We start from the raw sequence: 22,203 nt of genomic DNA on the forward strand, positions 1-22,203 counted from the left end.
AATTCGGGTATGGGTAATATGCCCAGGCCTACATGCACCAAGTTAGCTTGAACCGAATAGGTCAATTTCCACGTCATGCTGCCACGTGACAGTCGCATTCCGCTACACTCGATCTCAATCCTATGTGGCAAAATTGAGAATCAAGATAACACGTGTTAACGTAATAGTGGTTAAAACCATATCCGAGTAATCTAAAGACCAACATGAATAAGATAAGGTATCCTTTGTCACATAACCCAAACACCAAAAATTATAACTCAAACGAATCTTCTTCTCTAATCAAAATATTCAAATCAGAACTGAAGAAGAAGAAAAAAAAAAAAATGGCTCAAGCAGTGACTTCGATGGCTGGTTTACGTGGTGCATCTCAGGCTGTCCTTGAAGGAAGTCTCCAGATCAACGGCTCAAATCGTTTGAACATCTCAAGAGTCACGGTTGGGTCTCAGAGATCCGGACTTGTGATCAGGGCTCAGCAGAACGAGTCCGTACCTGAAAGTAGTCGTCGGTCAGTGATCGGGCTCGTGGCTGCTGGTTTAGCCGGTGGTTCGTTTGTTAAGGCTGTTTTTGCTGAAGCTATTCCGATCAAAGTTGGTGGTCCTCCACTTCCTTCCGGTGGTCTACGTAAGTAAAAACTACGTGAACCAAAATTTCACATTATTGACTAAGTTCGGTTTGGTTCGAATCGATTTAGTTTCATCGATTCGAACACCCTTAATTGCATGCAAAATTATAGATGTGATTTACTAATGACTTGACCTTGGTTTTGGACTTTTTGGTTTCTCTATCAAACGTATCTTTAAAGTTTAGAAAGATATATGAGTTTTTGGTTTGGGTTAGTATATTTGGTTTTTAGTTCTATATCCATTTAAACCCAAATTAAACCATATAAAAGCCGGTTTATCTATCAGTGTCGTCACAAACCGGTCTTAATTAGACTATAGAGATCGGTTTGGTTGTGTTTGATTGATTAATGTGGCTTTTGATCTGTGCGTGTGAGCAGCTGGAACAGATAACTCAGACCAGGCAAGAGACTTTTCATTGGCATTGAAAGACAGGTTTTACTTACAGCCACTGTCACCAACAGAAGCTGCAGCTAGAGCCAAAGAATCTGCTAAAGAGATCATCAACGTTAAGTCACTGATCGACAAAAAAGCTTGGCCTTACGTTCAGAACGATCTCCGTTTAAGAGCATCGTACCTCCGTTACGATCTTAACACCGTTATCTCCGCTAAGCCTAAGGGAGAGAAACAGGGCCTTAAAGAACTTACCGGCAAGCTCTTCCAAACCATCGACAACGTAAGTTATATTTAGGGTTTCTTTTTACTGGTTTCTTGGTTAAGAAGTTAGAGTGTGCATCGATGATCTGAGTCTCTGAGATTGTTGTTTTCTTGATTTTAGTTGGACTATGCGGCGAGGTCAAAGAGCAGCCCAGATGCTGAGAAGTATTACTCAGAAACGGTCTCAAGTTTGAACAATGTTCTTGCCAAGCTCGGTTAAAGAAGAAAAGATTGGCTTTGTAATGTGTTTGATGACGTCGATGTTACATTATCAATTATTACAATCCAAAGTACTTTGTCTTTCTCCTCCACTTCTTGTCTAATCAGATTAATCGGTTATTTCTAATTTCAGTTTCAAGATTTAACCAATATATTGGCAGCTGACTCTTTAGCAAAACACTACGGATGATATTAGCTAATTCTACCTAGGCGATCATTCCTATGCATCATCACCAATCTTCTCTTACCATTTTCCTACAAGGCTACAACTCATATTTTGGGTCGCAAAATATTCCTAATTAATTAATTTTGTTTTAATAAGTTTTTAGATTCAAAAATAAATTTTAAATTACGAAAATTCATTAAATATGAATCCAAATAATGTATAAAATCAAGTATTTGTTATAAGCCAAATTTAAATTACTTGTCCACATAAAAGATAATCCACCTATTAATCATCTTCTATAGAAATCCTCCTATTTTACTTCAGACAAAGAAAGACCAGAATATAATAGATAAATGAGACCAGAATATAATAGATGGTGTTATTGGCGCCTTCAACACACATACTTATAACTTTATAAGCAATCTCCAATTATGCAGCTTTCAAATGGGATTGGAATGGATATTCTCACTCTTACAAAATGTTCTCCGCATTTTTTGTTTATTCAAATTATAAAAATATATGATTATAATCTATTTATTAACAATTTCTTTAATGAGTTTCCCAAAAAAAAAAATGTAAATATAAATGGGATATAGAATTATAGATATATATATATATATATATTCTATTAAGATATGTAATTAATTCAGCTCTACCATTTAAGTACATATATAATATGTAAAATCGCAATCTGAAAAAAAAATATTTTATGAAGGTTAGTACACTTTATCATATGCATTTTCAAATATATTTATATATTACACCATTGATTATCATTTCTATACATACATAAATTATATTATATATTAACATTTGTTTATAGTATAGAAATTTTCTTGTGCTTATCTTGTTCTAAATAAACTTTCAACCCGCTATTGTCTGCCGAATTTGAATGCAAATTGAATGATTTGTAGAGTACTAGTCTCTATCTAGCGATTCTAACTTTTTTTTTCTATACTTATGCATAACCAAAAAGCTGGACCATTTTGTTAAAATAAAAAAGAAATCTTTGAAAAAAGTTATCTAAATATAGTGTTTAACAATATAAGACCATATATAAGTGATGACTCCTTTTGTCTATATTCTAGACTTGTATTGTCACTATGTTGATGATAAAAGAACACATTAATTTGGGTTGCCATTGATCTTGGCTAGAGTTTCATATATCTCACTAGTTCTAATTTGCATTGCGCAAATGTAAAATTCTAAAAAATACAGATCTGATCAGAGAAATAATGAGAGATGACGGACAAACTTTTTTCTCTTCCCACAACTTGTTATTTTTTTATTAGAAATCTTCCAGAAACATCAAGTTAGCCTATAAACCAAAACCAAGTTGAAGTTAATAATAGTTTTCAAGAAAATATTGGTTTACTGGCTTAATGCAAATTCACCATTTTATTTGTTGGAAGACGCTTTTACATTTATATCATAAACACAACATAAATGAAACTGAAGAGAGAAAAATGGTAAAAAAAATATAGAGAATTGCTTCCACATTCACATAACAGAGAATTGCATAAAAAGTTTATGACAATTTTCTTGCCAATATAGGAAATCAGTTCTTACCATTTTCCTATTAAATATTTCCTACAATTTTCCTACGAATTCGCTCTGACCAGTTTCCTAGCAATTCTCTCCTACCATTTTCCTATAACTCTTATTTTGGTAGCAAAATATTTTTAGGTAAACATTTTTTTAATAAATATTATTTTCGAAAATACATTTAAAATTACAGAAATCCTTAAATACAAATCCAAATAATGTATAAAATCAATTTATTTTTTACAAGCCAAATTCAAATTACTTGTCAACATAAAAGAGAATCCAACTAATAATCCTCTTTAATAGATCTCTTCGTCTTTACTTCAGACTTTATTGGTGCACAAAAAAAAAGATGGTTTTATTTCCACCTTTAACAAACATACTTATAAGTTATATCCAATCTCCAATCATGCTATAATTAATATTCCCGAAATTGCAGCTTTTAAATAGGATTCAAATGGATATTTTCAGTCTTACAACTTTTCTCTTCATTTTTTAATTCAAATTATAAAAATAAATGATTAATTTAATGATTAAAAATGAAAAATCTATTGATTAACAATTTTTTTTAATTTGTTTCCAACAAAAAAATCCTATAGGTAGATAGTCTTAAGTGCATTAGCATAACTATATTAACTTTATATTAAAAATATTAAGAAATTCAATTTTTGAAAGAAAAGTTATAATAAAATTTGGAATTAATATTTTTAGTAACACAATTTCTCAAGTTTTTAATCATTGCATTTTTACCCACACTATATATTCACTAAATTCATTGATTTTGATAGATATTCAATTAAGATATGCAATTAATTCAAATATATTATTTAAAATGATATACAATACGTAAATCACAATATGAATATATATATATATATATATATATTTATAAATGTTGGTACAATTTGTTAGGTATGTATTACACCACTGATTTGCATTTTTATACATATATCAAATGTATAACTCATATTATATAGTAACATTTGTTTTTTATTGGGTGAGAATATAATAACATTTGTTTAAAGTATAGATTTTTTTTCAGTGCTTGTCTAATTTTAAATGAACTTTTAATCCGTTTTTGTCTGTCAAATTTGAAGGCAAGACGAAATGAACTGGATCGCCAGTGCGCCAATCCAACAGTTTCAAAATTTCTTCCACAAAATTGAGCTTTCTTGCTGATATATATTTAAAAAATCTACAAAAAGTTCTTCCAGAAACATTATTTAACATTGTACGACCCTATACAATATGTTTGCTTGCTTATGTTCTGGAGTGGCCCCGAGAGTCGCATACGCCATACGTTAATATATGGTTAAAAAATTACATTCATTGTATCATCTTGCAACATTACATGGGTTAAATACTCTACGTTTAATAGATAATTTTTGTTATTTATGAGCGAGACTATATATATATACACTTGTTTTTTCATCATAACGAACCATTTTTTTAAAAATAGACCGTGAACAATAAATAGACGTGTGGTTAGTTCAAAGGACACTTAAACCACTAACACTTTTCTAAGTTTTTTGTTCGTATTTGTTAATTTCTTCACCTTTTCTAAGTATTTCCCACTCCACGAGATACACTAAACTTCAGAATTAAATTAAAAACAATGATATAGATGAAGGAGGTTAGACCATATGGTCGTGTAATTGTTATGTCTTGAAGAATATGTTCTTACAGAATATAAAATTTGTTCTTGAAGAATCAAGCGGAAGTCGCATCCAAATTTACTTTGATGTCTATAAAAGATGTACACTTCGTTAATTAACATCCAAATTTGATGACATGATATTAAAAACAATGACGAGATGAATATGGATTTCTAAGCTTAACGAGCAAAGTCAACAAATTGTAATTAAGTTATATTAAGTCTTACTTTAACAGGAAAAAAAGTCAAAAATTATAGTTAAGTAGTTAGACATGTTAAGTTTATGGTATTTTTATTCCTCGAAGCCATTTAATTGACCATGACTGCAATTGCAAACCTGATTTTAAAAATGAAAATAAACTAATCAAGTATATACATCTATAAATATAATGATATGATATGAGATTAGATAAGTTAACCAAATATGATCAATTAACTAATAGTGGAGTTGTGGTTAAGGAGTCAAATCAGATGACATGAGCATATATTTAGTATTATTAAAAGAAGATTTGGGAACATTTCCAAAGTAAAAATGAAGACAAAACCCTAAAACCCAAGAGAGTTCGATTGGGTGGTATGACTTAATCCACACAAAACGTTTTATCTATTAATTAATTTTACTTGAATGTCAACATTTGACTTACTTGATATTTATTCATTTAAAATAAACCTTTCTAGTTTCTATCCTTTTTGCTACATTTATTAACACCTTAACCAAACCAAACTGTTCTTGGCTGATTCTTTTAAGAACTTCTTCATTCCTTTTGTTTTCATCACAGAAAAAAATGGTTTTTTCAAATTATGATTTTGCTTTTGCTTTCAAGTTAAGGAACACATCATATAAATCATATATATATAATTGTGATAAAATTAATGCACATTTTTTTTAAAGAACAAAACAATATAAATAGAGATTACCTAACAAAATATAATGCACATTAACTTTTTTTACTAAAATCCAAATATAAACTCATTTCTTGCTTTATCTAGTTCCTTCAAATATCAAAACTTTCAAATCATTCCAAAAGAGTAGCTATTCCTGTTTTCATTAAACAATTAAACTTTGCTCAACGTGGACTTTTTAGTTTAGTCTATCAAATATTTAACAATTCTGTTTTCTTTCTGCAAAATATATATTCTACATTCTGTATTTACAAATACATTATTTTATTATATATAATCTGACGTAAACACGAACACAAACATACGTCCAATAAGATACGTTTTATTTCTTTCTTCATAGGGTAGCTAAAGCTGTTTATTAATTCATTTGTTGAAGGTTGCTAAAATTGTTGTTTAACATTTATATTTCCGTTTAAATTATAGTTTTGACTTGTGATGGATTCAAGCTTACATATAAATACAATATGTAAACCAACATCATGTCTCATGCAAACTCTAAACCTTTTCCAAAGTACACAAACAAAACTATAACATGACGGAAGAGTTTGAGATCGCCGGAATTTCCACCGGAACTTGGTGGAGTTCGCCAACAAACACCGCCGCAGTATTCTCCGGCTACTCACTGCCACGTTCCACTGAGATTAGCCTTGATGTCACAAATTTCGGATGGCAAAACATCGAGAACAAGATTAACGATCATAACGATGATTTTATGAACATGTAAGTCCGTCCACACATGCATACATACAATTACTAATTTACATGTTAGAATTTAACTGATCTCATTTCTTTCTATTATATTTATTGAAGGCATAATAGTTTCTGCGAAGGATTATTCGATCCTAACGAGCAATTTCTATCGGATTCTTGGCCAAATACTACTATTCCTAACACGAAGTCCGAGCTGCTCGAGAGCTTTCCGCTCTATGATAACATGTTCTTAATCGATTCAGAAGCTGAATCTTTCTTGGATAATGAGATCAGAAACCATAAGTCTAAGGAGCAAATTACAAAAGACTGCAAGACTATTATTACTTCAAAGGCACGTAACTATACAACTACGCGTTAGAACCTAATCAGTTTTATTTTGACTAGTAAATTAACATTACAATAGATTTGATGAATCTTTTAGAGAAGTGAAAAGCCTGAAGAATTGGAAGAGAACAGCTATGAATACTCACCACGGCTACTAAAAAGACCAAGACTCGAGACACTATCTCCATTGCCAAGCTTCAAAGTTCGTAAAGAGAAACTCGGAGATCGAATCACTGCGCTTCAGCAACTGGTTTCACCATTTGGCAAGGTAAATTAAAAGAATCTTATTTGACCTCTTCGCACTATGTTAAGCTTTTATTTCTTCTTACTTAAGCTCAACAGATTTAATTAATCTTCTAATTTCTTTACAGACAGATACAGCTTCTGTTCTCAACGAGGCTGTAGAGTACATCAAGTTTCTTCAAGAACAAGTAACTGTGAGTTTTAATTCTTTATTTTCATTTGCTGTCAAAATAATATCGATTAGTTATAGGATGTTTAGTTTGATTATTTAATTTGACGTATAGGTATTGAGTAATCCAGACAAGAACACCATAGGATCTGTTCAACAACAGCAGGTACGTACTTAAAGTTAGTTATATGTTAACAACTCTTTTCTTGTCCTTTTGCTTGTGATATCAAGAATCTTTTCAAAAAGTAGTCATCACCAATTAATGATTCTTGAATTGATCATTATAACAGTGTTCAGACAAGAAACCTATCACTACTCTAGAAGAAGAAGAATGTAGCTCAAGAAGACAAGTGGATCTCGCGAGCCGTGGGCTATGTCTGATGCCTATCTCAGCTGCCTATCCGGTGGCTGCTGCCGCAGCTTCGGCTGCAGAGATGAACACTTCTGATTTTTGGAATCTTCCATTCTCTGTAAACTTATAAATTAGATACATATATACAAAAAACAAAAAGTTATCTTCCACATATACAGAGGAGATCTTGTAAAGTCTGATGTTTTTTATACAAAAATGTAAATGTCCTGTGATACTTCTTCTTCAAAGCATATATTGTTTGTTTGCGTTTACTTTCTTTTTTGTACATAATTTTATTTCTAAATGAACCTACTATTTTTATATTACAAGTCTTCGAAACAAAATAAATTTGTTAATTATAAACGTAAATGCCAAACCAAATCCGAAGGTTTGCGTTTGGATTGCTAAAATAATTTAAGGGAAAACCAGAAAAAATGTTTAGATCCCTTTTGAAATGATTTTTCTCATCTAAATGAACATTACATAATCGGGCCTTGAAACTATGTGATTCCAAAGAATATATATATATAACCGATTAATAAAAGGTTTATATAAGGGGGCATATCAAACTTTCCACCTACAAACCCTTTACCAACTCATCAGCTGCAACTTTTATAAATATATGTTAGCTGCCTTTAAAAGATGATACATGAATTTGAAGCTTTCTTCAAGCTCAACTTTTGCAGCTTGAACTCAGAGCCAACTATGCAGAATCATTAGGCCTAATAAACATTACGTTTGAAATAATGAAGTCCCAAACAATTGGCTTTTGCAGTTGGTAGAAACTTAACAAACCGCAAAGCAATGTTGTGCGTACTTTACTATTTTGCGCTTCTGATTAGAGATAAAGAGATATTGAAATAGGAGAAGGTGCGCTTAAACAAAAAAATAGCTACATTTGTGTCCGTTGGTACAACAATTCGTAAGTCATAACTAGAGAGAAACTCTCTTAACATATAGCAAAACCTTAACATACCAAATTATCTACTTTTTTTTATTTTCTCCAAACTTTAGATACACGCACCTACACACACATAATCTTAAAATCAAGTTCAAAAAATGAAAAAAAGCTTAATTTAATAAAGTTATTGCTACTTTTGAAAAAAAAAATGTATGTATTTTATTTGGTATAGGATTATTTTTTTCCACTTTGTGGGTTGTTTAACTGTTTGATTTGAAATGGTACATAAATGTGGTGAAAAGGACGAGACAACACATAGATTCGTATCTTCTGTCTCCAGTAATAAAAGATTCTTCACATCTTGGATCTTACTTGCTGAACGAGTTCTCTTCTCAAGATTTTACCAGCCGCTGATTTAGGAACAGTGTTAATGAAGCTCACTCGTCGTAATCTTTTGTAAGGAGCGACCTGGTGAAATCCAAACAATTGTTTTTGAGAGCCTAAGAAAACAAACTTATATACGATTGATTGGAACGACTTGGGTCAATAAGTTACTAACCTGTTTGGCTATGAACTTTTGAATATCTTGCTCTGTTATTGAGCTATTTGGTGATCGGACAACAAATGCAATTGGAACTTCACCTGCTTCTTCATCAGGGAACCTGCAACATATACACACATGTTATTGTGTTCAGACAAGGAATAAACTCGGTATATTCTCTGATGTATTGATATGTGAATATACAACTCACGGGATAACAACAGCATCTAGTATTTCAGGATGGGATACAAGTAGACCTTCTAGTTCAGCTGGAGCAACCTAGATATATCAATGAAACCATTCATCATGATTTCAATATTGCGGTTTGGCAAGTGAGAAAAAGGAATGAGAGAATTAGGAAGTAAAAGTGAAACCTGAAAGCCTTTGTATTTGATTAGTTCTTTGATTCGATCAACAACATAAAGGTTACCATCCTCGTTGAAGTAACCAAGATCTCCAGTATGTACCCAACCTTTTTTATCTATTGTTTCTTTGGTAGCCTGAGGGTTATTGAGATAACCTGAAAGAGAGAATCAGTTTACATGAATTTCAAATGCACATATATGAAAAGGCTAATAGATATATGCAGGAATGAAATCTTCTAAACCTTTCATCATGTTAGGCCCTCGAACCCAAATTTCCCCTAATTGATTAGGAGGCTGAAGTTTTGCAGTTTCTACACTCACTATCTGAGCTTCAACACCTGGAGCAAGCATTCCAGCTGATCCAGAGTTCCGTTTCCCTAGTCTCGGGTCTTCCACAGAGACTATTCCACACGTTTCAGTCATTCCATATCCCTGAATAAAATCACAAAACACCTCTTTTTAGCTAATGCCTAACTCTATCAGAAACAAGGACCAACACCTAAGAACAGGATCTGAAACCAAAGTTATTATTATTTTTACCTGAAACCAAACATTAGGGATGTTTCTTCCACAGTCCTCCATCAAATCTTTACCAAGAGGAGCAGCTCCTGACCCAATGTATTTAAGCGAAGAAAGATCAAACTTTTTCACAATACTTTGCTTGGAAAGAGCAAGGAACACAGGAGGAACAACCCAAAGATTAGTAACTTTATACTTCTCAATGTTCTTAAGAACCAACTCAAGCTCAAACCTCGCCATGGAAACCAAAGCATTCCCTCTCTGAAGCTGAGAGTAAGCAATCACAGCCAACCCAAAGACATGAAACATGGGAAGAAAACACAAGTAGACGCCGTGATACTCTCCCATAAGATCTTGATCCATGGTCACCATCAACGACGCAGCTATGAAGTTCCCATGAGTTAACTCCACGCCTTTGCTTTGTCCTGTAGTTCCTGACGAATACAACAGTGCAGCCGTATCTGATTGCTTAATCTCAACGTACGGGAACTCAGAAACTGGTTCGGAGAGCTCCATCACGTTATTGAAACTGAGAATCTTCGAATTCGATTCCGGAATCTGTACGGAGTCTCCAGATCCGAGTAGCACAACGGGAAGATCAAAGCCCTTGACCTTATCGAACAATTGAATAACGGAGATAATAATCTTCGGATTCGAGTCCTTGACCTGTTTCGAAACCTCGTTCACGGTGTAAAGAGGATTCGCGGTGGTGAAAACGCCTCCGATGGCAGTTACGGCGAGGAAACAGAGAGGGAACTGGTACGAATTCGGAGCGAAGATTAAAACGACGTCGGTTTTGCGAACGCCTAGGCGGTGGAACCCGTGAGCTAGTCTAGCGACGGCGGATTTGAGCTGAGAGAAGGTTAAGGATTCGCCGGTATCTGAATCGGCGAGAGCTAGCTTTGAAGGGTAAGATGATGAGTTACGGAAGAGGAAAGAGACTAATGATGTGTTTGGATCTTTGGGGAGAACGAGCGTTGGACGAAGTGATCTGTAGATTCCGTCTCTGCCATAGCCGGACTTTTCCATTTTCCGATCTCCGAGGATAAGGTGAGAACTGTGTGTGTGTGTGATGAAGAAGATGATGACGACGACTATTTCTGATTTAGGATTTCTCGACGTAAATATGTTATTAGTGTTTTAATTATATATCTTAATCAATTAAGTTAAGCACGACTCTACGAGTTTCAAACTTTAATTACTCCTATCTCGATGGACTATGATTGCTTTGATTGAAAAAGTCAACGGTAAGTAAGTCATTGTGATGAAAACCATTACATAATTTTTAATAATAAAGTAAGGGAATTTTAGTTATGCATACTAGCAAGGTCGTTAAAAATTACTAGTATATTAAGACTGAGAGATGAAATATTTTATAAAAATGATTGGATAGTTGTGGTATGGTATGGTACAAAAGTTAAGGAGATTTTTAACAAATGTGCCACATTTGCAAACCAATTTTGTAGGTTCTAGCATATTCACCTCATCCTTTTGCTATGTACCACAACAAAGAAATAAAAAGACATATATATCTCTCGAGTTCGGTTTTTTTGTTTTTCCGCTGAAAATAAATATTTTAATTTTTGAAAACCAACCGTGCATGTCCTGTCTTTTCGTCTGACAATTAATATATATTAAGTTTTTTTTTTTTTGTGGCTTTAATTCTCGAACTCTTCCTCTCTCCGGAGTTTCTTTGTGCTCGAACTCATCCAATTAATACTCAACTCTTCTTCTCTCCGGAGTTTCTTTGCGACCGCCGGAGTTTCTATGCCTAACCCTAATTGCGCGCGGCGGAGCTTGTTAGTTTAACCTTCCTTTTTTCATTTTTCACATAATATCCCTTTCGTTTATTGCTTATTGGGATTCTCTTTTTATCCCATCAGATTGAACTGTAACTTCAATGGTGGCCTACCCCCGGAAATGGAAACTAACCTTGACGCCGGTGAACAGACTGTAGATCCGGCAGCAGTTGGCTCGACCCCCAATTTTAATCTTATTCCAGAAGAAAGTACTTTTGGCGACCCTCCCGATTCTGCTGTACCAGTTTTGTCGTAAGTTGTGACCCAGTTTCATCTTTTGCTTTCTCCTTCGACCAAGTTATTAAAGTCGAAATCGTTTTTGTCTACACAGAGGTCCCCCCCAGGTGATAACATCGTTGATCCTCCACCTGTGGTCCCTTCGCCCAACTTTGTCCCTTCCCCCAACTTTGTCCTTATTCCCGAAAGTACATTTGTGGAAGCTCTCGAATCTGCTGACCCAATTGATGGAGATCTCGAATCTGCTGACCCAATTGTGGGGTAAGTGGCAACCGACATATATTCTCTTATATTGTCGGTGGACAACCATTTACTAATTCTTTTGTCCATCTTCTTTTGTCTACACAGAGATCTTCCAGATCCGACATCAGACCGTGTTCAAAGCAACGATGGACATCTTCCTCCGCGTGTTTTTGTGGGGGATCTCCAATCTGCTGACCCAATTGTGGGGTAAGTGGCGACCGTCATATATTCTTTCATTTTGTCGATGGACAACTATACATTAAGTCCATCTTGTTTTGTCTACACAGAGATTTTGTCGATGAAACCAACGAAGGACATCTTCCCCCGCATCTTTTTGCAACGGATCGTTATCCTCTTAAGGGCCGTATAAACTCATATTCCAAGCCTGAGTATCTGCTGGACATCGTAGAGGCGTTAGATGGGTCCCCAGAGTTAGATTGGCTCAAACAGTCTTGCTTTGGTCGTCTTCTACAACTTCCCGTCCGCAAGAGTTCCATCTCCGGCAAACTTGTCCACCAATTTCTTTGTCGATCACTTGTCACCAGGAAAAAACATGAAATGTGGTTCGTGTATGGTGGGCATCCGATCAGGTTCTCTCTTCGAGAGTTTGCAATCTTGACTGGTCTAAATTGTGATCCATTCCCTATGTCTGAGGATGATACAACTTCTTCTGATTATGCTGCTTCTGCTGATCCTGATTACCTCAACACTCTTGTTGGTCCGAACAATAGTTACACAATTAGGCAAATTGTGGATATTCTTAAACAAGACAAGAGGTTGCCGGTTTCAAAGCGGATGGACGGTGATCGTAGGCTCCGACTGTGTCTTGTTGTAATCGTTGATGGCATTCTAATCTGCAATTCATCTAATGTTAAAGCTAGCAGCAAAGTTGTTAATTTGGTTAAAGATCTAGAGTCTTTTGTCAAATATCCATGGGGGAGGCTGTCTTTCGTAAGGACCTTGGAGAGGGTTTCCATTGGCGAGGTCGTTCAAGGGAGTGCAGAATTAGCTGACCAGTTATCACAATCTCACACAGCTACTCACGGGTTCACTTTACTGTTTCAACTGCTTTTTCTCGATGCAATCCTACTTCTTGAAAGAATCCTTCCAGATGGAGACGATGCCCAAACAATTACTGACCGTTCTGTGGTTCACTTATCAAAGCTGAAGAGCTTTCATAATTCTAACATTATAGAAACCGAAATTGATCCTTTGGTAAGTGTTTTAACTACTATTTACATTTAAACTCACTCATATATTCATCACATTGTGTGTTTTTCCCTTTTGTAGCTTCACGTAGAGAACATTCTTCTTGGCGAAGATCTACTAGAATTTCACAATTTGTCATGGGATGATTTTGATGACGAGGATCCTTGTGTTGATTTCATATTACAAAAACTGAAAGATGGTCACAAGTTTAGTAAAGAGGACTGGCATGGTGGCCTTTCTTGTTTCCCATTGATTTCAACTGTTGTGGCTAAGAGCAATACAGCTTTTTCAGCTCCTAAACCTACCAAATCTAGAGGTCCAACCGTTAAGAAGGCCACCAAAACCAAGTCTAATTCTAACCCGCCAGATGGAGGTTCTTCTCCTCTCCGCAGAGATTGCTTATCCGGAAGAGAGCTTCTTCAAGAGGTGGATAGGAGGAACGAAGAACACACTTTGAAGATAAAGGAGATGTTAACAGTTGAAAGAGCACAATGCAAAGCTGAAGTTCTTGACGAAGTCCTTAAATCTTTGTCTGCTAAAGGAATCATTCCCAAATCACCTATCGGTATGCATTCAGATCTTTTGGCACAGATGCATGATTCTGCAAATTTGCACCAAAAGACCAAGGAAAAAACACCAATCAACTCGACAACGTTACCACAAGAGGTATTATGTTAATTTTAATTTGATAATTTAATTTCATCACCCGTTATCTTTTTACGTTTAAGGGGATCTAACAATAATTAACTTGTATTAAAGGACCATGTGGACAACATCAACAACTCTCAGTGGACAAGCTTAGGTGCAAATTTGTTTGAAAATTCAAAGTCAAAAACTCACGGTGGTACCCCAGCCAACTCGACTACTATCCTAGAAGAGGTATTATTTTGCGATTTTTAAAGGATAGGTGGATTAAATGCCATGTTTTCTCTTCACGTTTAACACTAATTTCATTTGTATTTTCAAGGATGCTGTGGACAACCTCAACAACTCTCGGTGGACAAGCTACGGGCCACACACCCCAGGAATCCTGCAGAACATAGGTGAACTATACGGGGAAGACCCTCCTTGGTGTTACCGGCACTGCCCCCAAGGTAAAGTAGTTGGTGTGAAATATCTGTGAATCGGTTTTGTTGTTTCTGGTTATGCAAGTGATACCACAAAACAAATTAACAAATATCTAATTACTTTGTCCCAAGGTTCTTACTGAACAAGACTATGATGGGGCAAAGGCAGACATGTGGTCATGTGGAGTGATACTATTTGTGCTACTTACTGGTTACTTGCCTTTTGAGGATTCTAGTCTCACGACGTTGTACAAAAAAGTAAAAAGTTTGTAATATATTTTCAGGCTTCACCCTCACCATTATCTGTGATTCGTGTTTCTATGTTGCATTTTTGTCCCTTTTTTCAGATCTCATCTGCTGAATTCAGGCTCATAGAGGTTTAAGTTGTGCAGGTTGTTGGTTCAGCAAAGGTACATACAAACCATAACTTTGGATTTGTTAAATCTCTTCCTTCACTAAGACTCAGAAAATATTTGATATTTCTTTACCTCTTTGGTTGCTTGTGATCTTCCCTTATGCTGGTTTGAAGTTCTATGTCGAAAGAGATGAAACACCATGTGCCTGCAAACCATAAGAAAGACATTTCCCTGAAACTTGTATGCGGGTCTGTCGCTGGATTGCTTGGTCAGACCTTGACATACCCTCTTGAAGGTTGGAAGCAGTTCGTCTTAGTAATGTTAGTTTTATTTTGTTCATGTAAAGTTTGTTTCTTTGTAATGTTAGTTTTATTTTGTTTAAGACTTGGTGGCACTTATGTAAGACTTATTTTGGTTAATGTAATATTAAGGTTATGTATGTTGATTATTTTATGAAATATAAAAAATATAAATTTAATTAAATAAATTGTAAAAAAACACTATGACATATAAAATAGCATTAATTTTGTTTAACAATCTAGTGTTATAATATAGCTACGGTAGAAACTCCTAACATAGCGTGTAAAATGACTTATAACACTATTTTAAAAAATTAGAAAAATGTGATAACAAAGCATTTCAGTACTGCTATGGTAGAAGACTCTTCTACAGCATACGTATTTGGCGCTATCGTATGTGTGATACCTACGATAACAGTGGCCTAACATAGCGTTTGTGAAAAAGCTATTAATAATGTATTATAGCGTTTCTCTAGTGCTATCAATGTAGATATTTGTTGTAGTGTTCCTTTTTTTTCAACAACTGGATGTAATGTCCACCTACTGAAATTAAATTGGCAGGTTAATTCCCCAAGTCACACTACCGAGTCAGGGGATGGTACGTCCGGCAACAATTCTGGTGATCCCTTATTATCTGAAGATCCTACAATGGACAATGTCGAGCTTGTTAGCCCCAAAAAAAAAGGGGGTCCAATCTATTGGAGCTCATCAATCCTCCCATCCCTTCCAAAAGAACTAGGATTATGCCAAGAAGATATGGTCAGTCCTCTTCATCTAAGAAAAAGACTTCACGAGCAGTGGATGACCCTCCGTATGAATACTCCCCTTTCCGTATTGTAAAACCTGCACTGCGAAAGAAATTTCTAACCAGACTATCCTCATATCCTCACAAGTAAGTCAGTGGACAAAAGATGTTAAGGTTTATATCTTCTATTTATATTTCAATAAATAAATTCATATAATCTAATTTTGATCTACAGAGAGTATATCATAGATGGCCTCGGAGTTAAGCGTTCTTTCTTTGAGGAATTGTACACACCCAAATATTGGGTCGATACTCCGGTATGTTTTGTCCAAATATACAACTTCTCTTGATTTTTGTGGTCTCTTAATAAGTCACATACCGCTTGAACCCTTATTTCTATTTCTCTTTTACTCGGGTTCTATAGCATATGGAAGCAATGCTCACCTTGCTGTGGAGGACGATGGGCCCTAATCTACGCGAGACAAGAGTCGCAGTGTTGGATACTTGGTTTACTCACATGATCAACACTGACTACGCCCTCTACAAGAACAAGAAGAATAAATCAACATTTCAATGGAACAGCCTCATCAAGAACTATGTCCGTGGCTCTGTCTACAGCCGTCAGTGCAATCTCGCTTGGTTCAGCGATGTAGACACAGTTTACACACCAATAAACTGGGGTAAGCAGCATTGGGCTGCTTTAGCGATTAAATTAAAAGAAGGCGAAATTCAGATACTTGATCCCCTTATTGTAAACCATGACGAGTCTAAGCTGCCTCGTCTCATGAAACCGCTTGTTGAGTTGTTACCTATCATCATCAAGGACCTAGTCAACCCCGACGTTACCGATTGTCCTCTACCTAAATCGTTCAAGGTTGATAGATTGGTGGACGTCTACCAAAACGACAGAACCGGAGATTGTGGTCCTCTCACTGTGAAATTCATCGAACTACACGCCCAAGGCATGGGTCTTGATAACCTCACGGAGAAGATGGTGGACGACATTAGAATGAGTTACGCGGTTGATGTCTACCAAGAATTCGTTGTTCATTTGTAATTCTGTGTTTTCTACTACCACTACTTATCAACTTTGCGTTTCGATCTTGTAACAGAGACTTCCTCCCTATTCACTTTCTCATTATTAAGCTGCTTTAAGACCCTACTATTATGTCTACTATGGACTTCTCCATCATTTATAGTCCACAAGTATTAAAACTGTGTCCACACTTTTAAGTCTTTCTTGCCTTTACCAATTAACACAATACCTATCCACAGGGTATAGTAGTGTCCACAGGGTATAGTAATTTCCACACTTTAATGTCTTTTTTGCCTTTAACAATTAACACAATACCTGTCCACATTTGTATAGTAATGTCCACATACAGTTATAAGTGTGGACAAGTTGCAATCCTCTTTAGTATACTGGATAGCTAAACACAAGTGGGGTCTAAAACATAACAATTTGCCTGGAGACCCTCAATTTAACTCTGTACCTATAATCATGATTACAGAGCTTCCAACTAAAAAACATTAAATACCTCACAACTACAAAACACAGTTCATTATAGTCTCTTTTAATGAGGGCCTAAAACGTCCCACTATTTAACCTACTACTACGAACACAACTAGATCACGAATACAACCATTTTACTCTTACAAAAACCATTTCTTATTTGGGGCAACATCTTTCACTATGTCTCCACTTTCAGTAACCACGGAAAATCTCCTTTACTCATTGCCCGATCATCTTCAGCTTTGCATAATCCATCGTTTAGGTAAATATGGTTTTCAGTACCTCGGACCACTTATGGCTACGGGTAAAACTGGTTTTTCCCTTGTCACTAACTCATATGTCCTCAAACAAACTTGTCTAAGTAGTTTTCAAGAGGTACCTTTTCTTGTTGACAAGTCCTCAAAGTTCCACCCTTTCTTCATAAGGTGTGTTAAGGCTGGCAACCCGTACGTCTGTTACCTGGAAAGTCTTCGTCTTCTAGCTAGAGAAGGTAAGATTGACGAAGCCATCAACCTATTGTTCAATACAATTCCATTTTCCGACGAAATGCAGTTTGCACTTGGTTTGTTCTTAATTTGTGCTGGTCATTACCACGATGGTGTCTCAACGATCAACTCATTTACGGAACGTGTTGGCTCATATGCAATGGCTGAATATTTTTCTGAATCGGTTTTTCAAAACATTCGTCAGCTTGGCCCACGTAGGATCAAAAGGTATTGCGATACTTGGCGATTTTATAATGTTCCAAAGTGTGCCGGCTATGGGTATACATGCACCATGGATTCCCGTTGTGAAGCTTGTTTTGTCTGGTGGAGGAGTATTCAATTCATATGTATGTTTTAAGATTTAACGTCTTCCCATGTTACGGTGGACATGACATTTTCGACATGTCCACCGTTAAACAAAGTCTACATGTTGGTTTGCATGTACTTCAATGTATTCCATGTATTAATGGACATATCTTTATTCCAGTTCTCATTACTACTCTCTCGACTTAACTTATAACTTTGGTCCACAATTGCAACTAAACGAGACTAAACAAACATAGATAACCATCATTATAACCTAACTATATTCTGGACCAAAACGATAACGTTTGACTGTACTTGCTCCATAACGTCAGGTCGCCATCAATCAGGTTAGACATTGCTCCTTGCCACACACAATGTCCAAAATACTTTACAGCCTGTATCAACACATCCTTTTAAATTTAAAAAATAATTTAGCAATAACCTATTAAAAATAAAAAACCAATAAAGGATGGATAACATACACCATCACTTTCATTATCCCCTTTTTTTCTCTTAACATTGTCTCCGTTTTACCAACAACATGGATCGATACAGTTACAGTCAGCCTTCTTCCTCCTCCGCTAATTCTGTTAAGTCTCGCGACCGCCAGAATCAAAGGTACGGGATACCCAGGAACTGCTGTGTGGTGGAAATCTTGAACTAAGTACCCACCAGGATGGTGTAAATCAGGGCCGTCTTTACTACAAATGTGCTAGATCTGAGGTATTAATTGTTCCTTATAATTTATGAAGCTCTATTACCATTTATTACACTTTAAATATCCAAGATCTGGAATAACAAATTGTGGTTTCTCTTAAAATAAAGATGGCGGTTTACACCTCAACAAGCTGTGGCACGGGGCCATCAACGAGGAAATCCACGACCTCTACTGCAAGCTTGATCAGTGTGACGACCTAATCAACTACTTCACCCTTGGACCAAATGGCACGAATGTCTACCCTTCTATGTTGGCCGCCCAAATGGAACATCATGGAGAAGAGATTGCCCACCTCAAACAACTTATTCGTGAGATCAGTGATGGCTACGAAGAACTTGCTTCCAACATCCACAACCTTACACCAAGGAACAATCACCCTTCTACTCCATTGACCTTTGGGTTTAAAGGATTCACCATTGCCTTTCTCTTTTTTCTACTTATTGGCCTACTTTTTTACATTTTTAAGCACTAATGTGTTCGCTAAGAATCACAGTACTTTATGTTGTCTACCAGTCCAAGAATCTTGTCTACCAGTCCAAGTATCTTGTCTACCACCTCTTTCTGTTTTCTTTTGTTAAGTTATGTACTATCTGTTTCCAATGTCCTCTAATCTTTCCTTTCCCCTTGCCTACTATCTTTTGTGTTGTTTTCATAAGACTAATTTAAGCATGCCTTTAATTGCATATACACACTAAAATTACTTGTCCATTACCACGCTTTCAATATTTCATAAAATGTTATGTCCACAGTTAAATTACCTTTCCATCATCACGCATAACTCAGTCACATGTTAGAATTAGAGATCCCTTGGAATTATAGTAGGCAAATGCTGAAGGTGTTTGTGGACTAAAACAGTAATAGCCAAAAGAGTCTTACAAACATATCCCCCAAAAGAGTATTACAACCATATCCCCCAAAATAACAGCCATGCTACCCAAAAGAGTTCCCAAATGCTCAAGGACATTAAATCTTACAACCATAGTAGACAAAATAACAGCCATTACTAACCGAAAGAGTTCCCAAATGCTGAAGGACATTAAATCTTACAACCATAGTAGAAAAAATAATAAGGGACTCAAAGTGAAAAATCCATCAGCATCCAAAAAATGGAATCCAAAACAACACTTCCTTAACCTATCTTCATTTCCTCAAATTAGCGTCGAGCATGTTTTCCTGTTGTGACCTTGTCCAAAATATCTCCCACATTTTGTTACTCTCTTCTTCTTCTGGATAACATTCATATCCAACCAACAAATGGTTAGTTACATGGACCATGTAACTTAAGAGTGGACATAAATGTTTAAATATAGTGACTTACGTGATGAACTTCACCATGTGATGGAATCCTTCTCTTTTTTGGCCTTCCCCCCTGGCGCTTTGTCTTTGGTGGGTTTACAGGTACCTCTGTCAATTCTTCTGGGATGTCCACGTCTTTCTCATTTGGACGAGGCATTACAACTCTTTTGTACTTTTCCCTGCATGGTCCAACGAAATAACAGCGGCTTATAAGTGTGTATGGGTCAATGTTTCTTATTCGACCAGCAGCCAGAGCGTGACAGCAAGGTACCATAAGTACGTCAAAAACCTTGCAAGTACAAGTTTTTTTCTCTAGGTCAACTGAAAACTCACACCCAATCCCGTCGTTCACTTGGTAAATCCAGTCAGTAGCTCCATTGACCACACAATTGAGTGACTCCTTCAGATGGTCAATCAACAATTCTTCAATTTCTGGTGTACACCTTGTCCTTGTCTTCCCAGCGAATGTCCTTCTACACCAAAACCACCTCATCAACATTGCTCTTATGAACTCTACCATTGACACTATTGGATTATCAACAGCCTTTTGCATTGCGGCGTTCAGTGACTCTGAGATGTTGCTACTCATCAAATTGTAACGGTTGCCAGGAAAGTGTGAAAGTGTCCAATGTGGTAGCCCAATCTTAAGTAGATACTCCGCACACTCTTGTTTTGTTTCCTCGATTTGCCTCCACCAATAACGGAAATCACCAACTGTATATGCTCTCCCTGCTTTTGAGACAAGGTTAGCCAGACCGCCGCTTTTGAATTTGTGATTAACATTACGAAAAAGATGAACGGAGCATGCTGCATGATGTGCTAGAGGATACACTTTTGCGAGTGCAGAATAGATAGAAGCATGCCTATCAGATGCTAAAACAAGGTCTTCTTCATCTGGAACAAATTTCGATAGATTCTTCAAAAACCACACCCACCCAGCATCATTCTCCACTTCCACTACCCCAAAGGCCAGTGGATAAATCTGCAAATTTCCATCCTGGCCACTAGCTGCTACCAAACAGCCTTTGTACTTACCCTTCATCGCTGTACCATCTATCACTATAACCTTCCTAAGAAACTTGTACCCATCAATACATGCCCCAAATGCGAAGAACAGATATTTGAACAAAGTGTTACCCTTCTTGTCCACCGTCGTATGCAAATCTGTTATTGTCCCAGGGTTTGTTGACTTAACTAGGTGTAGATACGTTGACAGAAATTCGAAGCTTCCTTCTTTAGTTCCTCGTGTAGCATTAACAGCCAAATCCTTAGCGTTCCAGGCTTTCATGTACGATATCGTTACGTTCAACTCTGACAATACCATTTCTGGTAACTCGCATGCCCTTGGTCCTTTTTTCCCATTTGCAAATTTGCCTCGCAAAAGTCCAGCCAATATCTTTGCCGTTGCTTTAGAACCATATCTAGACCTAGCCGTAACGTCGCAGTTGTGTTCCATTGTAACGGTTCTCACTTCCAAATTCAAGGTGTTTGGAAGAGTGACAGCATAAACCCTCTAACCACAATTCTTGTCCAAGCAGGCTGCAATTACTCTCGTTTTGTCGGAAGCAACTATACGAAAGCAGAAAATCCTCTTCATAGCATAAAGTGATAGCGCCTGGTGCATCTCGGCCTTATCGGAAAATATTCTACCTACATAGATTGCATCACCCGCTCTTTTCAAATCCATGTTTCTTTCATGGCTTGGCAAGCCTCTCCTATTATCATGGCATGATGGAGCGTCATTCAACAATAAAGGATCAGTTTCATCTATCACAAGTCCTCCAACAAAATCAACAAAATCAACAAAATCAACAAAATCAGCATCCGAACATTGATAACCAGACGATAAACCCACTGCTACTATCTCATTGTTCATTGGGATGCCGCTAGAGTTCCCCTCTACAAGAACCACACCCTCATCTTCATCATCATTTACACCCGTCCTCACCATGTTAGGGTCCCAGTCTGGAGGATACTCTTTGTTAATCCTTTCAGTCCACTCATCGTAATCATATTCTGGACTGCTATCCCCAGCTATAAG

General features: G+C 36.3%; 3 protein-coding genes, 1 long non-coding RNA gene and 1 pseudogene across 4 annotated transcripts; 3 read left to right on the plus strand and 2 right to left on the minus strand.

Annotated features, from left to right (window-relative positions):
• LOC104715992 (oxygen-evolving enhancer protein 3-2, chloroplastic) lies at window positions 224–1,646 on the plus strand. Its single transcript, XM_010433354.1, has 3 exons — window positions 224–621; window positions 1,001–1,296; window positions 1,399–1,646. The coding sequence occupies exons 1-3, from the start codon at window positions 324–326 to the stop codon at window positions 1,495–1,497; spliced, it is 693 nt and encodes a 230-aa protein (XP_010431656.1). The 5' UTR covers window positions 224–323; the 3' UTR covers window positions 1,498–1,646.
• On the plus strand, window positions 6,272–7,685 carry LOC104716003 (annotated as a pseudogene).
• On the minus strand, window positions 8,639–11,015 carry LOC104716015 (4-coumarate--CoA ligase-like 7). The gene is made up of 6 exons (XM_010433370.2): window positions 9,911–11,015; window positions 9,613–9,802; window positions 9,380–9,525; window positions 9,217–9,284; window positions 9,024–9,126; window positions 8,639–8,932 (listed from the first exon to the last, which is right to left on the minus strand). Exons 1-6 carry the CDS (start codon window positions 10,916–10,918, stop codon window positions 8,819–8,821), a joined length of 1,629 nt encoding a protein of 542 aa, XP_010431672.1. The 5' UTR covers window positions 10,919–11,015; the 3' UTR covers window positions 8,639–8,818.
• On the plus strand, window positions 14,443–15,229 carry LOC104716026. Its single transcript, XR_755942.2, has 3 exons — window positions 14,443–14,471; window positions 14,577–14,854; window positions 14,974–15,229. It is a non-coding gene; the product is annotated as an uncharacterized LOC104716026 (long non-coding RNA).
• On the minus strand, window positions 19,063–21,618 carry LOC104747717. The gene is made up of 2 exons (XM_010469402.1): window positions 20,185–21,618; window positions 19,063–19,221 (listed from the first exon to the last, which is right to left on the minus strand). The coding sequence occupies exons 1-2, from the start codon at window positions 21,616–21,618 to the stop codon at window positions 19,063–19,065; spliced, it is 1,593 nt and encodes a 530-aa protein (XP_010467704.1).

This window comes from Camelina sativa, chromosome 2 (genome assembly GCF_000633955.1).
Source record: "Camelina sativa cultivar DH55 chromosome 2, Cs, whole genome shotgun sequence".
NCBI lineage: Eukaryota > Viridiplantae > Streptophyta > Magnoliopsida > Brassicales > Brassicaceae > Camelina > Camelina sativa.

Coding starts and splice junctions, on each gene's coding strand:
- LOC104715992 (XM_010433354.1), top strand. CDS start 324: ATGGCTCAAGCAGTGACTTCGATGGCTGGTTTACGTGGTGCATCTCAG. Junction 622..1,000: donor ACTTCCTTCCGGTGGTCTAC/GTAAGTAAAAAC, acceptor GCGTGTGAGCAG/CTGGAACAGATAACTCAGAC. Junction 1,297..1,398: donor TCTTCCAAACCATCGACAAC/GTAAGTTATATT, acceptor TCTTGATTTTAG/TTGGACTATGCGGCGAGGTC.
- LOC104716015 (XM_010433370.2), bottom strand. CDS start 10,918: ATGGAAAAGTCCGGCTATGGCAGAGACGGAATCTACAGATCACTTCGT. Junction 9,803..9,910: donor TCCCTAATGTTTGGTTTCAG/GTAAAAATAATA, acceptor GATTTTATTCAG/GGATATGGAATGACTGAAAC. Junction 9,127..9,216: donor CTAGATGCTGTTGTTATCCC/GTGAGTTGTATA, acceptor TATATGTTGCAG/GTTCCCTGATGAAGAAGCAG.
- LOC104747717 (XM_010469402.1), bottom strand. CDS start 21,618: ATGGAACACAACTGCGACGTTACGGCTAGGTCTAGATATGGTTCTAAA. Junction 19,222..20,184: donor CACATGGTGAAGTTCATCAC/GTAAGTCACTAT, acceptor CCTTGGTGTAAG/GTTGTGGATGTTGGAAGCAA.